This window comes from Petromyzon marinus, chromosome 61, assembly GCF_048934315.1.
Source record: "Petromyzon marinus isolate PM22_M1 ecotype Great Lakes invasive population chromosome 61, UKy_Petmar_22M1.pri1.0, whole genome shotgun sequence".
Taxonomy (NCBI): domain Eukaryota; kingdom Metazoa; phylum Chordata; class Hyperoartia; order Petromyzontiformes; family Petromyzontidae; genus Petromyzon; species Petromyzon marinus.
Genome location: NC_133727.1, coordinates 684648 through 700213, shown reverse-complemented (window position 1 = coordinate 700213; position 15566 = coordinate 684648). Strand labels below are relative to the sequence as shown.

The window sequence follows — 15566 nt, the reverse complement described above, 5'->3', positions numbered from 1 at the left end:
GGATGTGTGTGTGTGTGTTAGGGATGTGTGTGTGTGTTAGGGATGTGTGTGTTAGGGATGTGTGTGTGTGTTAGGGATGTGTGTGTTAGAGATGTGTGTGTGTGTGTGTTAGGGATGTGTGTGTGTTAGGGATGTGTGTGTGTTAGGGATGTGTGTGTGTGTGTTAGGGATGTGTGTGTGTGTGTTAGGGATGTGTGTGTGTGTGTTAGGGATGTGTGTGTGTGTTAGGGATGTGTGTGTGTGTAAGGGATGTGTGTGTGTGTAAGGGATGTGTGTGTTAGGGATGTGTGTGTGTGTTAGGGATGTGTGTGTGTGTTAGGGATGTGTGTGTGTTAGGGATGTGTGTGTTAGGTGTGTGTGTGTGTTAGGGATGTGTGTGTTAGGGATGTGTGTGTTAGGGATGTGTGTGTTAGGGATGTGTGTGTGTGTGTTAGGGATGTGTGTGTGTTAGGGATGTGTGTGTGTTAGGGATGTGTGTGTTATGTGTGTGTGTTATGGATGTGTGTGTGTTAGGGATGTGTGTGTGTGTTAGGGATGTGTGTGTGTGTTAGGGATGTGTGTGTGTGTTAGGGATGTGTGTGTTAGGTGTGTGTGTGTGTTAGGGATGTGTGTGTGTGTTAGGGATGTGTATGTTTGGGATGTGTGTGTGTTAGGGATGTGTGTGTGTGTTAGGGATGTGTGTTTGTTAGGGATGTGTGTGTTAGGGATGTGTGTGTGTGTTTGTGTTAGGGATGTGTGTGTTAGGTGTGTGTGTGTGTGTGTTAGGGATGTGTGTGTGTTAGGGATGTGTGTGTGTGTTAGGGATGTGTATGTTTGGGATGTGTGTGTGTTAGGGATGTGTGTGTGTGTTAGGGATGTGTGTGTTTGTTAGGGATGTGTGTGTTAGGGATGTGTGTGTGTGTTAGGGATGTGTGTGTGTGTTAGGGATGTGTGTGTGTGTGTTAGGGATGTGTGTGTGTGTGTGTTAGGGATGTGTTTGTTAGGGATGTGTGTGTGTTAGGGATGTGTGTGTGTTAGGGATGTGTGTGTTAGGGATGTGTGTGTTAGGGATGTGTGTGTGTTAGGGATGTGTGTGTGTGTGTTAGGGATGTGTGTGTGTTAGGGATGTGTGTGTTAGGGATGTGTGTGTGTGTTAGGGATGTGTGTGTATGTTAGGGATGTGTGTGTGTATGTTAGGGATGTGTGTGTGTTAGGGATGTGTGTGTTAGGGATGTGTGTGTGTTAGGGATGTGTGTGTGTGTCAGGGATGTGTGTGTGTTAGGGATGTGTATGTGTGTTATGGATGTGTGTGTGTGTTATGGATGTGTGTGTGTGTTAGGGATGTGTGTGTGTTAGGGATGTGTGTTATGTGTGTGTGTGTTAGGGATGTGTGTGTGTTAGGGATGTGTGTGTGTGTGTTAGGGATGTGTGTGTGTGTTAGCGATGTGTGTGTGTTTGTTAGGGATGTGTGTGTTAGGTGTGTGTGTGTTAGCGATGTGTGAGACACACACACCCAGCAGAGACACGCACGATTTCCTCATAATTGCAATGTATTTGACGTACCATATTAATGTACACGCCTGTAGACGTCTCTCTCTCTCTCTGCTGTGCATGTCGCTTCCTCTCGACATCTCCGCAACAGGGTGGAGAGGGAGGGCACGACACGCCACAAGTGATTCGTTTTGTTTCACAAAGTGCTCGGCTTTAACATCACAGTTACAGGACAACGTCGCATATCCGAACCTCACAGTGTCACCCAATGCAGTGAAACCGTAGTCATCATCATCATCAGTAGTAGTGGTGGTGATTATCTTTATGATTGTACCGCCTGTCGATTCTGGGCCACTCTGCCCTCCGCGACTGACTCGAACGAGTCAACATTCCCTGCTGCTTGAGAGCGACTTGGAACATTGATGATGATGGTGGAACACATGATGATGATGATGGTTGTGTTGGTGATGATGATGGTGGAACACATGATGATGGTTGTGTTGGTGATGATGATGGTTGTGATGGTGATGATGGTGATGGAATACTGATGATGATGGTTGTGTTGGTGATGATGGTGATGGAACACATGATGGTGATGATGATGGTTGTGTTGGTGATGATGGTGATGGAACACTGATGATGATGATGGTTGTGTTGGTGATGATGATGGAATACTGATGATGATGGCTGTGTTGGTGATGATGGTGATGGAACACTGATGATGATGATGGTTGTGTTGGTGATGATGATGGAACACATGATGATGATGGTGTTGGTGATGATGATGGAACACATGATGATGGTGATGATGGTTGTGTTGGTGATGATGGTGTTGGTGATGATGGAACACATGATGATGATGATGGTGTTGGTGATGATGGTGATGGAACATTGATGGTGATGATGATGGTGATGATGATGGTTGTGTTGGTGATGATGGTGATGGAACACTGATGATGATGATGGTTGTGTTGGTGATGATGATGGAATACTGATAATGATGGCTGTGTTGGTGATGATGGTGATGGAACACTGATGATGATGATGGTGGTGTTGGTGATGATGATGGAACACATGATGATGATGGTGTTGGTGATGATGATGGAACACATGATGATGATGATGATGGTTTTGTTGGTGATGATGGTGTTGGTGATGATGGAATACATGATGATGATGATGTTGGTGATGATGGTGATGGAACACTGATGATGATGGTTGTGTTGGTGATGATGATGGAACACATGATGATGATGGTGTTGGTGATGATGATGGAACACATGATGGTGGTGATGATGGTTGTGTTGGTGATGATGGTGTTGGTGATGATGGAACACATGATGATGATGGTGTTGGTGATGATGGAACATTGATGATGATGGTGATGATGGTGATGATGATGGTTGTGTTGGTGATGATGGTGATGGAACACTGATGATGATGGTGTTGGTGATGATGGTGATGGAACACTGATGATGATGGTGTTGGTGATGAGGAAACACATGATGATGGTTGTGTTGGTGATGATGGTGATGGAACACTGATGATGATGGTGTTGGTGATGATGGAACACTGATGATGATGATGGTTGTGTTGGTGATGATGGTGATGATGATGGAACACTGATGATGATGGTGTTGGTGATGATGGTGATGGAACATTGATGGTGATGATGATGGTTGTGTTGGTGATGATGGTGATGGAACACTGATGATGATGATGGTTGTGTTGGTGATGATGGTGTTGGTGATGATGGTGATGGAACACTGATGATGATGATGATGGTGTTGGTGATGATGGAACACTGATGATGATGATGGTTGTGTGCGTAGGGAATGGACTCGGCCGAACGAGTTAACATTCCCTCGCTGTTGGAGAGCGACTTGGTGACGAAGCGGCGGATATGTGTGACTCGCTCGCTCGCTCACCTACCCACGCACTCACGCACCAACCCACCCACCACCCACCCACTCACCAACCCACCCACCACCCACCCACTCACCTACCCACCCACTCACTCACCTACCCACCCACTCACTCACCTACCCACTCACTCACTCACCTACCCACTCACTCACCTACCCACTCACTCACCAACCCACCCACCACCCACCCACTCACCTACCCACCCACCGCCCACCCACTCGCTCACCTACCCACCCACCACCCACCTACTCACTCACCTACCCACCCACTCACTCACCTACCCACCACCCACCCACTCACTCACCTACCCACCCAACACCCACCCATTCACTCACCTACCCACCCACCACCCACTCACTCACCTACCACCCACCCACCCACTCACTCATCTACCTACCCACCACCCACCACCCACTCACCTCCCACCCACCACCCACCCACTCACCTCCCACTCACCACCCACCCACTCACCTACCCACCCACCACCCCACTCACTCACCTACTCACCCACCCACTCACTCGCCTACCCACCCACTCACTCACCTACCCACCCACCCACCACCCACTCACTCACCTACCCACCCACCACCCACTCACTCACTCATCTACCCACCCACCACCCACTCACTCAACTACCCACCCACCACCCACTCACTCACCTGCCCACCACCCACCCACTCACCTACCCACCACCCACCCACTCACTCACTTACCCACCCACCCACCACCCACTCACTCACCTACCCACCCACCACCCACTCACTCACTCACCTACCCACCCACCACCCACTCACTCACCTACCCACCCACCCACCACCCCACTCGCCTACTCACCCACCCACTCACTCACCTACCCACCCACCACCCACCCACTCACTCATCTACCCACCCACCACCCACTCACTAACTCACCTACCCACCCACCACCCACTCACTCACTCACCTACCCACCCACCACCCACCCACTCACTCACCTACCCACCCACCACCCACCCACTCACTCATCTACCCACCCACCACCCACTCACTCACTCACCTACCCACCCACCACCCACTCACTCACTCACCTACCCACCCACCACCCACTCACTCACTCACCTACCCACCCACCACCCGCCCACTCTCCCTCGACCCTCGCCGCCGTGGGGAAGGAGCCACAACGCCTCGAATCTCAGAGCCGTCGACCCCTGACCAGTGCCCACCTTATCACAGACCAACTCGTACCTCATTGGTCGCCCCGTGCCCCTTATACGTCTCAGAGACTAAATACATTGTGTAGCCCCTCCCTGTACACGCATGCGTGGTGAGCCGTGTGGCTTGACAGCTGTGGAATCCCGTGTCCCCCCCCCCCGCCGCTCACTCACCACGTGGCAGGCGGCCACCACGTGGTGACCGCCCCGCCTCGGCCAATCACGTGGTGACCGCCTCGGCCACCACGTGGTGACCGCCTCGGCCACCACGTGGTGACCGCCCCGGCCACCACGTGGTGACCGCCCCGCCTCGGCCAATCACGTGGTGACCGCCCCGCCTCGGCCACCACGTGGTGACCGCCTCGGCCACCACGTGGTGACCGCCCCGGCCACCACGTGGTGACCGCCCCGCCTCGGCCAATCACGTGGTGACCGCCCCGCCTCGGCCACCACGTGGTGACCGCCCCGGCCACCACGTGGTGACCGCCCCGCCTCGGCCACCACGTGGTGACCGCCCCGGCCACCACGTGGTGACCGCCCCGCCTCGGCCACCACGTGGTGACCGCCCCGGCCACCACGTGGTGACCGCCCCGGCCACCACGTGGTGACCGCCCCGGCCATCGTCAACCCCGAGGCTCGCACGCGGCCGCTCTCGTCTCGTCCACGTGCCGAGAGCCTCCTACCTCCTCCTCCGTTATAACACAGGCCACCGTTATAACACAGGTCGCCGTTATAACACAGGTCACCGTTATAACACAGGCCACCGTTATAACACAGGTCGCCGTTATAACACAGGTCACCGTTATAACACAGGTCACCGTTATCGGTCGTTGGACGTGGAATCAAACTCGGCCGGCTGGGGTTTGCAGCAGGGGCGGGGTGGAGGGGAGGAGCGGGCGAGGACACAGGAGAGGGGGGGGGCTCGGGGGGGCTCGGGGGGGGGCTCGGGGGGGGGGCTCGGGGAATCTGTGGGGGAGGGGATCGTGAGAGAGGCCGTGGGCTTGGGGTGGATCAGGGACAGACTCCCCCCTCGTGTCGGCAACAGCAGCAGCAGGAGGAGGTAGTGATGGGTGGGACGAGTGGTGTGCAAGGTGGAGGAGGAAGTGATGGGTGGGACGAGTGGTGTGCAGGGTACAGGAGGAGGTAGTGATGGGTGGGACGAGTGGTGTGCATGGTGGAGGAGGAGGTGGTGATGGGTGGGACGAGTGGTGTGCAGGGTACAGGAGGAGGTAGTGATGGGTGGGACGAGTGGTGTGCAGTGTGGAGGAGGAGGTAGTGATGGGTGGGACGAGTGGTGTGCATGGTGGAGGTAGTGATGGGTGGGACGAGTGGTGTGCATGGTGGAGGAGGAGGTGGTGATGGGTGGGACGAGTGGTGTGCAGGATACAGGAGGTAGTGATGGGTGGGACGAGTGGGGTGCATGGTGGAGGAGGAGGTGGTGATGGGTGGGACGAGTGGTGTGCAAGGTGGAGGAGGAGGTAGTGATGGGTGGGACGAGTGGTGTGCGAGGTGGAGGAGGAGGAGAGGCGCCCAGAGGGCCGTGACCAGGGGGAATGATGATGGTGGTGGTGATGGTGGTGGTGATGGTGGTGATGATGGTGGTGATGGTGGTGGTGGTGATGGTGGTGATGATGGTGGTGATGATGGTGGTGGTGGTGATGGTGATGATGGTGATGATGATGGTGGCGATGATGGTGATGGTGGTGATGGTGGTGATGGTGGTGGTGGTGGTGATGATGGTGGTAGTGATGATGATGATGGTGGTGGTGATGGTGGTGATGATGGTGATGATGGTGATGGGATTGCGAGGGTGGTGGGGCCTGGAGGCCACGTGTCGACCGTGCGACGCGCTGCGGGACCTGGCAGAGGGAAGGGAGCGATGGCGACGTACGGCGTCATCCACAGCACGTGGTCATGACCTCGTGACCTTTCCTTCAACAAGACTGAACGATTGTCATAACTTGATGGTGATCACAAAAGTGATGGTGATCATGGCGATGATGATGATGGTGACAACGTATGCACATTGAACTTATTTCGCACCGTACGATGATGGTGACGATGATGATGATGATAGTGACGATGATGATGATGGTGACGATGATGATAGTGACGATGATGGCTATGCTGACAGCGGGTCCTACTAACCCACGGAATGGACACGCGCCGCCGCCGCTGCTGCTGCTGATGATATAAATAGTTGTTTGCTCAATGTTCATCGTGTACATCTCTGATCTCACGCGTTTCTTCACTAAGTCTGGTGAAGTATACATCACGGATATTGTCAGAGTACACAGATTACTAGGCTGTGACGTGGACAAGCAACGTGCTGGTTGTATAAACGCAGTGAAAAACAAGAACATTCACGTGCTAAGCTGCTCCACATTCCCATATAGCGGCTCGCGATCTTGGCTGGAGGAGGAATACTGAAACTACAGCCAGAAACTCTTATTTTATTGTACCGGCTAAGGCCCACTGAGCCACAAATGATAGCTGAGCGAAGTGGCGTATCAGCATCATCATCATCAGCATCATCACCACGTGGGAATGTCGAGCAGACAAAATGGTCTAAACGCTGCGACGTCGATTCTAAGTGTGGAGGGAAACCCCGGGGAGAGAGAGAGAGAGACACGCAAGCTCCAAATCGACAGCAGCAGCAGCAGCAGCAGCCGGGGTCAGGGCCGGGATCGAACCCACGACCTCCTGTACACCCGGCGAGGGAGTGAATGTCTCCTGGCCACGTGATTGGTCGTGGCCTCGAGCGGCTGCGGGAGCCACGTGACCCCCTAGAGAAATGCCCTTTCTTGCGAGCGGTGTTCATCGATGCATCAACACCGCCCCCCCCCACCACCTGTATTCTAGAAACACGGAATTTCCACATTCCTATGGCAGGGGCAGTCCATCCTCAAACACCACAATGGCAGCAACAAAGATCCCCCGTGTAGCATCTATAGACTGTTGGGGCAAGTGCTGTTCGTAGCACCCATGAACCACCATCCCACAATCGCCATTAATCATCACCGTGGGGTGGGGAAAACAAGAGTACCGCTTTGTGGGGCAGTCGAATTTGCTCATCCTGACTCTCGTGGTGACCGGTCCTCGTCCTAGGAATGTGGAATTTCGGGGCGAGGTGTATCTTGTTCCATACAAACACAATGACGATGTATACACACACACCGAGTAGAACCCCTCTTCACGAGAACCCCTGTGAGCAACGACCCTCCACAGAGCCCAGATTATAGTGTATAGTGTAGTGTATAGTGTAGTGTATAGTGTAGTGTGTAGTAGTGTATAGTGTACTGTATAGTGTAGTGTATAGTGTAGTGTATAGTGTAGTGTATAGTAGTGTATAGTGTAGTGTATAGTAGTGTATAGTGTAGTGTATAGTAGTGTATAGTGTTGTGTATAGTAGTGTATAGTGTAGTGTATAGTAGTGTAGGGTGTAGTGTAGTGTATAGTAGTGTAGTGTATAGTAGTGTATAGTGTAGTGTATAGTATTGTATAGTGTAGTGTATAGTGTAGTGTATAGTAGTGTATAGTGTAGTGTATATTGTGTAGTAGTGTAGTGTATAGTAGTGTAATGTATAGTGTAGTAGTGTAGTGTATAGTAGTGTAGTGTATAGTGTAGTGTATAGTGTAGTGTATAGTGTAGTGTATAGTAGCGTAGTGTATAGTGTAGTGTGTAGTAGTGTAGTGTATAGTAGCGTAGTGTATAGTAGTGTAGTGTATAGCAGTGTAGTGTATAGTAGTGTATAGTAGTGTAGTGTATAGTAGTGTAGTGTATAGTGTAGTGTATGGTGTAGTGTATAGTGTAGTGTACAGTAGTGTATAGTGTAGTGTATAGTACTGTATAGTGTAGTGTATAGTAGTGTATAATAGTGTATAGTGTGGTGTATAGTTGTGTATAGTGTAGTCTATAGTGTAGTGTATAGTAGTGTAGTGTATAAGTAGTGTATAGTGTAGTGTATAGTAGTGTATAGTAGTGTAGTATATAGTGTAGTGTATAGTAGTGTATAGTAGTGTAGTGTATAGTAGTGTAGTGTATAGTGTAGTGTATAGTAGTGTAGTGTATAGTGTAGTGTATAGTAGTGTAGTGTATAGTTGTGTAGTGTATAGCAGTGTAGTGTACAGTGTAGTGTACAGTGTAGTGTATAGTAGTGTATAGTAGTGTAGTGTATAGTAGTGTAGTATATAGTGTAGTGTATAGTAGTGTAGTGTACAGTGTAGTGCATAGTAGTGTAATGTATAGTGTAGTAGTGTAGTGTATAGCAGTGTAGTGTATAGTGTAGTGTACAGTGCAGTGTACAGTGTAGTGTAGTGCCTCGATAGACCTCAATGTGTTCGCTTATCGACCATTCCCTTTATAACGATGGGCTGTTGTTGGTTCAGTAAATATTAATTAATGCATTAATTAACCGTGTTTATTTAAATATTATGTGTAAGCATATTGTTAGTACTTTTCTGTATTAATATCCAATGTTTAAATGTTAAAACATTTGTGGGCGAAAGAGGGTAACTTTCGATGCTATCGGAGCGAATGAAGCCTTGAACCGTGCATTTCCTCCACTCGCTTCACGACCAAATCACCAAACGACCGGTTTCGTGGAACCGAAGCCCGCCGCCGTCAAGAGGGGTTCTACCGTGAGTCAAGAGGGGTTCTACCGTGAGTCAAGAGGGGTTCTACCTTGAGTCAAGAGAGGTTCTACCGTGAGTCAAGAGGGGTTCTACCGTGAGTCAAGAGGGGTTCTACCGTGAGTCAAGAGGGGTTCTACCGTGAGTCAAGAGGGGGTCTGCCGTTGTTTATAAACAGAGCTGACTCAGACAGGGGCGGAAACAGCTTTTGGCCAGGGGGTCTTCATCCAGCAGTGGATGATGCAGGTTTAACGATTCAACTAAATAACCACGATGCGGGGAGTTCGTATTGTGTGGGACTTCAGAATAATTAGTGGTCATCAGCGAGCCATGCCAACTACAGGGGCCGCTATATTTACGCAGCTCATCGCAGTCGTTGGTGCTCATCAGTGAGCCATGCCCTCCTATGGGCTGCTGCCTATGACATCCAATTTGTGCTCATCGTAGTTACGAGTGCTCATCGGTGAGCCGTGCCAGCCACAGGGCTGCTACGAATTCCAATCGTACCAGTTTAACACGTAGGCTCTCACGACCAACGTTATCCACAATGGAGGTGTTTGTAGGTTTAGATCACGTAAAATATAAATGCGTCGTTAAACCCGCCACCACCAGACACAGCCCATTAGTGAGGTTTCTCGCGTAAACAGAACGTGCCAAATCGTTACAGCACCACCGGTCGTGTGTGGGAGAGTAAACCCACTACAACGTTCACAATCTGAGTACGACATTTCGCCAGTAATTACAACTGGCATCTTCAGGCAACAGGCAGAGTCGTGGAGAAATCCTCCTGCTTCCTTCTTAAACGAATTTCTCCACAATTCTGGCTGTCACCTGATGATGCTGGTTGCAATTACTGGCGAAACTGCCCAACACACAACCGTTCAGTGCTGAACCAGTCACTAATTGGCACGTTTTGTTCACGTGACAAACCTCGCTGATTGGCCGTGACGGGTGGCGACGGTGTTTAACGACAGACGGCTCGCACGAGGAGCGGCGCCATCGCCGGAGCGCAAGGCCACGCCTCAGTTCGAAGGAAAGAGAGAGCAAGGAAACACCGTATAGACCCTGGAACGTCACCCGCGTTTTGCATCCGGGCGCGGGCGAGCGCTCGCGCGCGTCGCGAGACTGGATGGAACGGCGCCGTCCGACGGCGAGCGTCTCACGGTCGGGGTCGCCGGGTTTGCCGCCGAATGCCACCGTGGAATACACCGCCGTTGTCGTTTATCCGTTGTGCTTTTTGTTGTTGTTGTTGTTGCTGCCAAGTGCAAAAGAACATTCGCTCTGAAGTTTCTCAGCAGCAGTTCGCTTCCTCCGCGGAAAACCCCGCGCCTGGAGTCTTGCCGCTGGGCCGTGCGTCACCGCGGTCAGTCGGAGCGATCAAAACGAGTGGGAGGGCGCGGCATCGGTCGCGTATCCACCGCACGGACAGCGGGGTTTGGCACGCTTTAATCTTACAGCTCTTAGTTTATTTTTTAGTTTGAGTCAACACTTAATATCGTGGTACTTTCATTTGCTTCCGTAAGTTGGTTTATCATTGTGTCGGAGAAGTGAAAATATATTTAATTTTTTTAATTGCGAATGCGGCGATGGGCGTCTTTTACTGGTGGAACGGGCGGACTAGTCCACTCAGCTACCCCAACACGACCACACGTACCCCGGTGGAACGGGCGGACTAGTCCACTCAGCTACCCCAACACGACCACGCGTACCCCGGTGGAACGGGTGGACTAGTCCACTCGGCTACCCCAACACGACCACGCGTACCCCGGTGGAACGGGTGGACTAGTCCACTCGGCTACCCCAACACGACCACGCGTACCCCGGTGGAACGGGTGGACTAGTCCACTCGGCTACCCCAACACGACCACGCGTACCCCGGTGGAACGAGTGGACTAGTCCACTCAGCTACCCCAACACGACCACACGTACCCCGGTGGAACGAGTGGATTAGTCCACTCGGCTGGCACCCCGGATGCTGCCGTGGAATGAGTCGCAGCGTTCACCGATTCGGAGGAGAAATGTCTCGATTGGAGGAACGCTGATCAGGCCGTGACGATGCGGGGCACGACGGACGGCACGACCGGCGGTGATCGCGCATCACGGTACCACGGCGGCCCCGGTCCCGTGGTCTCGTGACTCCCGGGTGTGTGTGTGTGCGTGTGTACGTACGTACGTGACACGTTTAACATCACCATAAGCTATCGGGAGTGTTCACCCTCGTTATAACGGTGTCGATCCGCACAACTCTGTGTTCCACAATTCCGAACCGCGTGCGCGCACAATCGCACGCACAAAAGACAAACATCTCCCGTGTAGCCCTAACAGACCGTTGGGGCAAGTGCTGTTAGCGAGCACCTATGAAGGCCGGCACAGCACACGAGGGGGTGGGTGGCCAGCACCACGCCCGGCTGCCTTTTTTTCCCCAGTGGCGATGTTTACACACCGCACCGGGTACTCATTTGAGGCTGAGTTGACCTACGGTAGGCCCAGATATTCGTCACCGATGTTGGCCGTGAGCAGGAATCGAACTTGGGTCGCCCGGTTTGTAGAACAGCGCGCTAACCGCTACATTACCGTTCCCCACACAATTGCACACACGCACACACAGTGATACACACATACACACACCGGCGCCTCCACCGCCACCTCTACCATCACCACCACCGCTCTCGCCCCGCGGTTGTGGCGGTCGGTGAAGCGCCGTGCGCATGCGGGAGAGTCAACGGCGGTCGCCCAGAGCCGGCCTCGCGGCCACAGAAACGTGGAATTTCCATTCGCCGCACCGGCTCGGGCGGCGACGGTCGCTCGCGCGCGAGGTGCCGGCGGGGCCGGCCACGGTTCGCCCGGCGAGGCGGCGGGGCGGTGGGGTGACCGTGCCGCGACCGGCACTCGCCGCAACCTCCCCCCCACCGCCCCGTCGCGTTACGGTCGGCGACCCCCCCCACGAACCCCCCGGGTGGGTTCTGCTATCTCCACCGCCGCCCACTCCGCCACAATATACAACATTCCCCCCACATTCCCCCCCACACCCCCACCGCAACCGCCGCAATCGCCGCAATCGCTCGCGCGCGACGCGCCGGCCGGAGCGATCACAGGTACAGGTAGGTCACCCAGTAGACGAGGTTGAAGAGGGCGAACGAGGTGGGGAAGAAGATGCGAGCGTAGGAGTCGAGCTGCACGATGTGGATGTGGGCCCTGCCCTGGCGCCACGCGCCGCTCCGGCACTCGTCCACGCAGCAGAAGAACCCCGAGCAATCCTTTCCCTCGAGGCAGTCGGCGGCGGCGGCGACGCCGGCGGCGGGGGGGCACCCGGACCGCGGCGGGGGGGGCGTCGGAGGGGGAGGGGCTGCGAGGCGCGGAGGCGCCAGGGCGTTGTTGAGACGCTCGGAGCGCATGCGCACCTTGAGCAGCCCGTGGTAGTGGCTCTGTGTGGGGGGTGGGGGAGGAGAGAGACATTGCAAGAGTGATTGAGGAGGAAGTGGCGACCAAGACGATCTGAGCAGTCGAGGCTCAGCGTCTCTCACTCGGCCATCGCAAGCCTCCCCGTGGGTGTCTATCCATCCCCCCGCCCCCGTGACTCACCTGTGGGGGCCGTGGCGGGGGCTTCTCCTTGGGCTTCTTGCCGGCGTTCTGCTTCTGCTGCATGACGAAGAAGGTGAGCGTGGCGTACTCGATCATGGCGGCGAAGACGAAGAAGAAGCACACCGTGACGAAGAGGTCCATGGCCGTGGCGTACGACACCTTGGGCAGCGTCTTGCGCGAGATGGTGCTCAGCGTCGTCATCGTGAGCACCGTCGTGATGCCTGCACGGGGCAGGGGGGGGTAAGGAAGGAGCGGGGGAGAAGAGGGGGTGAGAGAGGTAGAGAAGGGAGGTGGAGGAGAGGGAGTACGGGAGGAGGAGACGCTGAGTGAGCGAACCGTGAGAGTGACAGTCACTCATTGGGGTTCTATGCAGGTGTCACCCCAGGTGTCACCCCAGGTGTGACCCCAGGTGTGACCCCAGGTGTCACTCCAGGTGTCACTCCAGGTGTGACCCCAGGTGTGACCCCAGGTGTCACCCCAGGTGTAACCCCAGGTGCCACCCAAGGTGTCACTCCAGGTGTCACCCCAGGTGCCACCCAAGGTGTCACTCCAGGTGTCACCCCAGGTGTCACCCCAGGTGTCACCCAAGGTGTCACTCCAGGTGTGACCCCAGGTGTCACCCCAGGTGTAAACCCAGGTGTGACCCCAAGTGTCACCCCAAGTGTGACCCCAGGTGTGACTCCAGGTGTCACTCCAGGCATCACTCCAGGTGTCACCCCAGGTGTCACCCCAGGTGTGACCCCAGGTGTGACCCCAGGTGTCACCCCAGGTGTGACCCCAGGTGTGACCCCAGGTGTCACCCCAGGTGTAACCCCAGGTGCCACCCAAGGTGTCACTCCAGGTGTCACCCCAGGTGCCACCCAAGGTGTCACTCCAGGTGTCACCCCAGGTGTCACCCCAGGTGTCACCCAAGGTGTCACTCCAGGTGTGACCCCAGGTGTCACCCCAGGTGTAAACCCAGGTGTGACCCCAAGTGTCACCCCAAGTGTGACCCCAGGTGTGACTCCAGGTGTCACTCCAGGCATCACCCCAGGTATCACCCCAGGTGTCACCCCAGGTATCACCCCAGGTGTCACCCCAGGTGTCACCCCAGGTGTGACCCCGGGTGCCACCCCAGGTGCCACCCCAGGTGTCACCCCAGGTGTGACCCCAGGTGTCACCCCAAGTGTCACCCCAGGTGTCACTCCAGGTGTCACCCCAGGTGTCACCCCAGGTGTCACCCCAGGTGTCATCCCAGGTGTGACCCCAGGTGCCACAATCTCGGGGCCGCTGGGAATGCGGTGGCCGCCGTGCGTGGATTTGCGTGCCCACCCAGGGCGGTGCGTGCCGGCGTGGCGTCTCTGTTGATCCAGAAGGAGACCCAGGACAGCACGACGATGAGGATGCAGGGGATGTACGTCTGGATGGTGAAGTAGCCCATCCTCCGCACCAGCTCAAAGTACACGGCCATCACGACATAGTCGCCTGCCACGGAGACACGGAACCACCGCCGGGAACGCTGGCGGTCAGCGGACGATGCTGGCCGGGTCTGACGTCGTAGCGAGTTGCGCAGAGTACCGTGCGTGGGTCTCCCTGGAAGCATCGGGTGCCGCGGTGGCCAGGAGATGTTGACTACCTCGCCTGCTATGCAGGAGGTCGTGGGTTCGATCCCAATCCTGACAATGCCTGCTGCTGTATATTTGGAGTTTGCGTGTCTCTCTCTCATCATCATCAAGATGGCCAGGAGATGTTAACTACCTCGCGTGGTGTACAGGAGGTCGTGGGTTCGATCACGACCCTGACGACACCTGCTGCTGTCTATTTGGAGTTTGCGTGTCTCGTGGATTTTTTATCCGGGTCCTCCGGTTTTTCCCTCCACATTTAGAATCCACGGCCACGTGTTCAGAGTGTTTGACTGTTGTTGTAAATCTCCACGCGATAAGCCACTCGGTCGAGCTATCATTTGCGGAGTAGCCCGGTCACTTCTGAAAAAGAGCTTCACTCCCGGTGAAAATGAAACAAAACCAGAGTTTCACGCCACTTGTGCTGAAGCCAAAACAATAGCTGGGCTCGCTCCTTCGCCCGACAACTTAAATTGCGTCTGTGTCGGGTGGAGAAGGGGTGCACGACACAACATTGGCATCGTGTGGCGCGGGGGCGATGGCGTTCGCATCGTCAGTCCTGAAAGAAGCTGCCATGACGTGCCCCCCCCCCCCCCGCTCTGAGATGTCATGACAGAAGCCGCCACGGCTGGAGAGAGTGAAGGGCTACCGTGGTTGTGGGTCGTGGTTGTGGTTGTGGCTGTGGTTGTGGTTTTGGTTGTGAATTGAGATCGTGGTTGTGGTTGTGGCTGTGGGTCGTGGTTGTGGTTGTGGCTGTAGTTGTGGCTGTGGTTGTGGTTGTGGGTCGTGGTTGTGGCTGTGGTTGTGAATTGAGATCGTGGTTGTGGCTGTGGTTGTGAATTGAGATCGTGGTTGTGGCTGTGGTTGTGAATTGAGATCGTGGTTGTGGCTGTGGTTGTGGCTGTGGTTGTGAATTGAGATAGTGGTTGTGGCTGTGGTTGTGAATTGAGATCGTGATTGTGGCTGTGGTTTTGACTGTGGTTGTGGCTGTGGTTGTGGGTCGTGGTTGCGGCTGTGGTTGTGAAATGAGATTGTGGTTGTGGCTGTGGTTGTGAATTGAGATCGTGGTTGTGGTTGTGGCTGTAGATTGAGATCGTGGTTGTGGCTGTGGTTGTGAATTGAGATCGTAGTTGTGGTTGTGAATTGAGATCGTGGTTGTGGCTGT

The 15566-nt window shown here is 54.4% G+C and overlaps 1 protein-coding gene and 1 long non-coding RNA gene across 3 annotated transcripts in view; both read right to left on the bottom strand.

Annotated features, from left to right (window-relative positions):
• Positions 1-1511: 1511 nt before the first annotated feature.
• LOC142906035 (uncharacterized) lies at positions 1512-3568 on the bottom strand. The gene is made up of 2 exons (XR_012930034.1): positions 3513-3568; positions 1512-3398 (listed from the first exon to the last, which is right to left on the bottom strand). It is a non-coding gene; the product is annotated as an uncharacterized LOC142906035 (long non-coding RNA).
• A 5012-nt stretch (positions 3569-8580) lies between these two features.
• LOC116955715 (gamma-aminobutyric acid receptor subunit gamma-2-like) overlaps positions 8581-15566 on the bottom strand; it is a 37664-nt gene continuing 30678 nt past the window's right edge. For both annotated transcript variants that reach the window (XM_032976977.2, XM_076053412.1), the window contains 3 exons: positions 14112-14264; positions 12801-13021; positions 8581-12643 (listed from right to left, as the gene is read on the bottom strand). In XM_032976977.2, the coding sequence (XP_032832868.1) occupies positions 12308-12643; positions 12801-13021; positions 14112-14264 (710 nt within the window). In that variant the 3' untranslated portion in view covers positions 8581-12307. The remainder of the gene's footprint in view (positions 12644-12800; positions 13022-14111; positions 14265-15566) is intronic.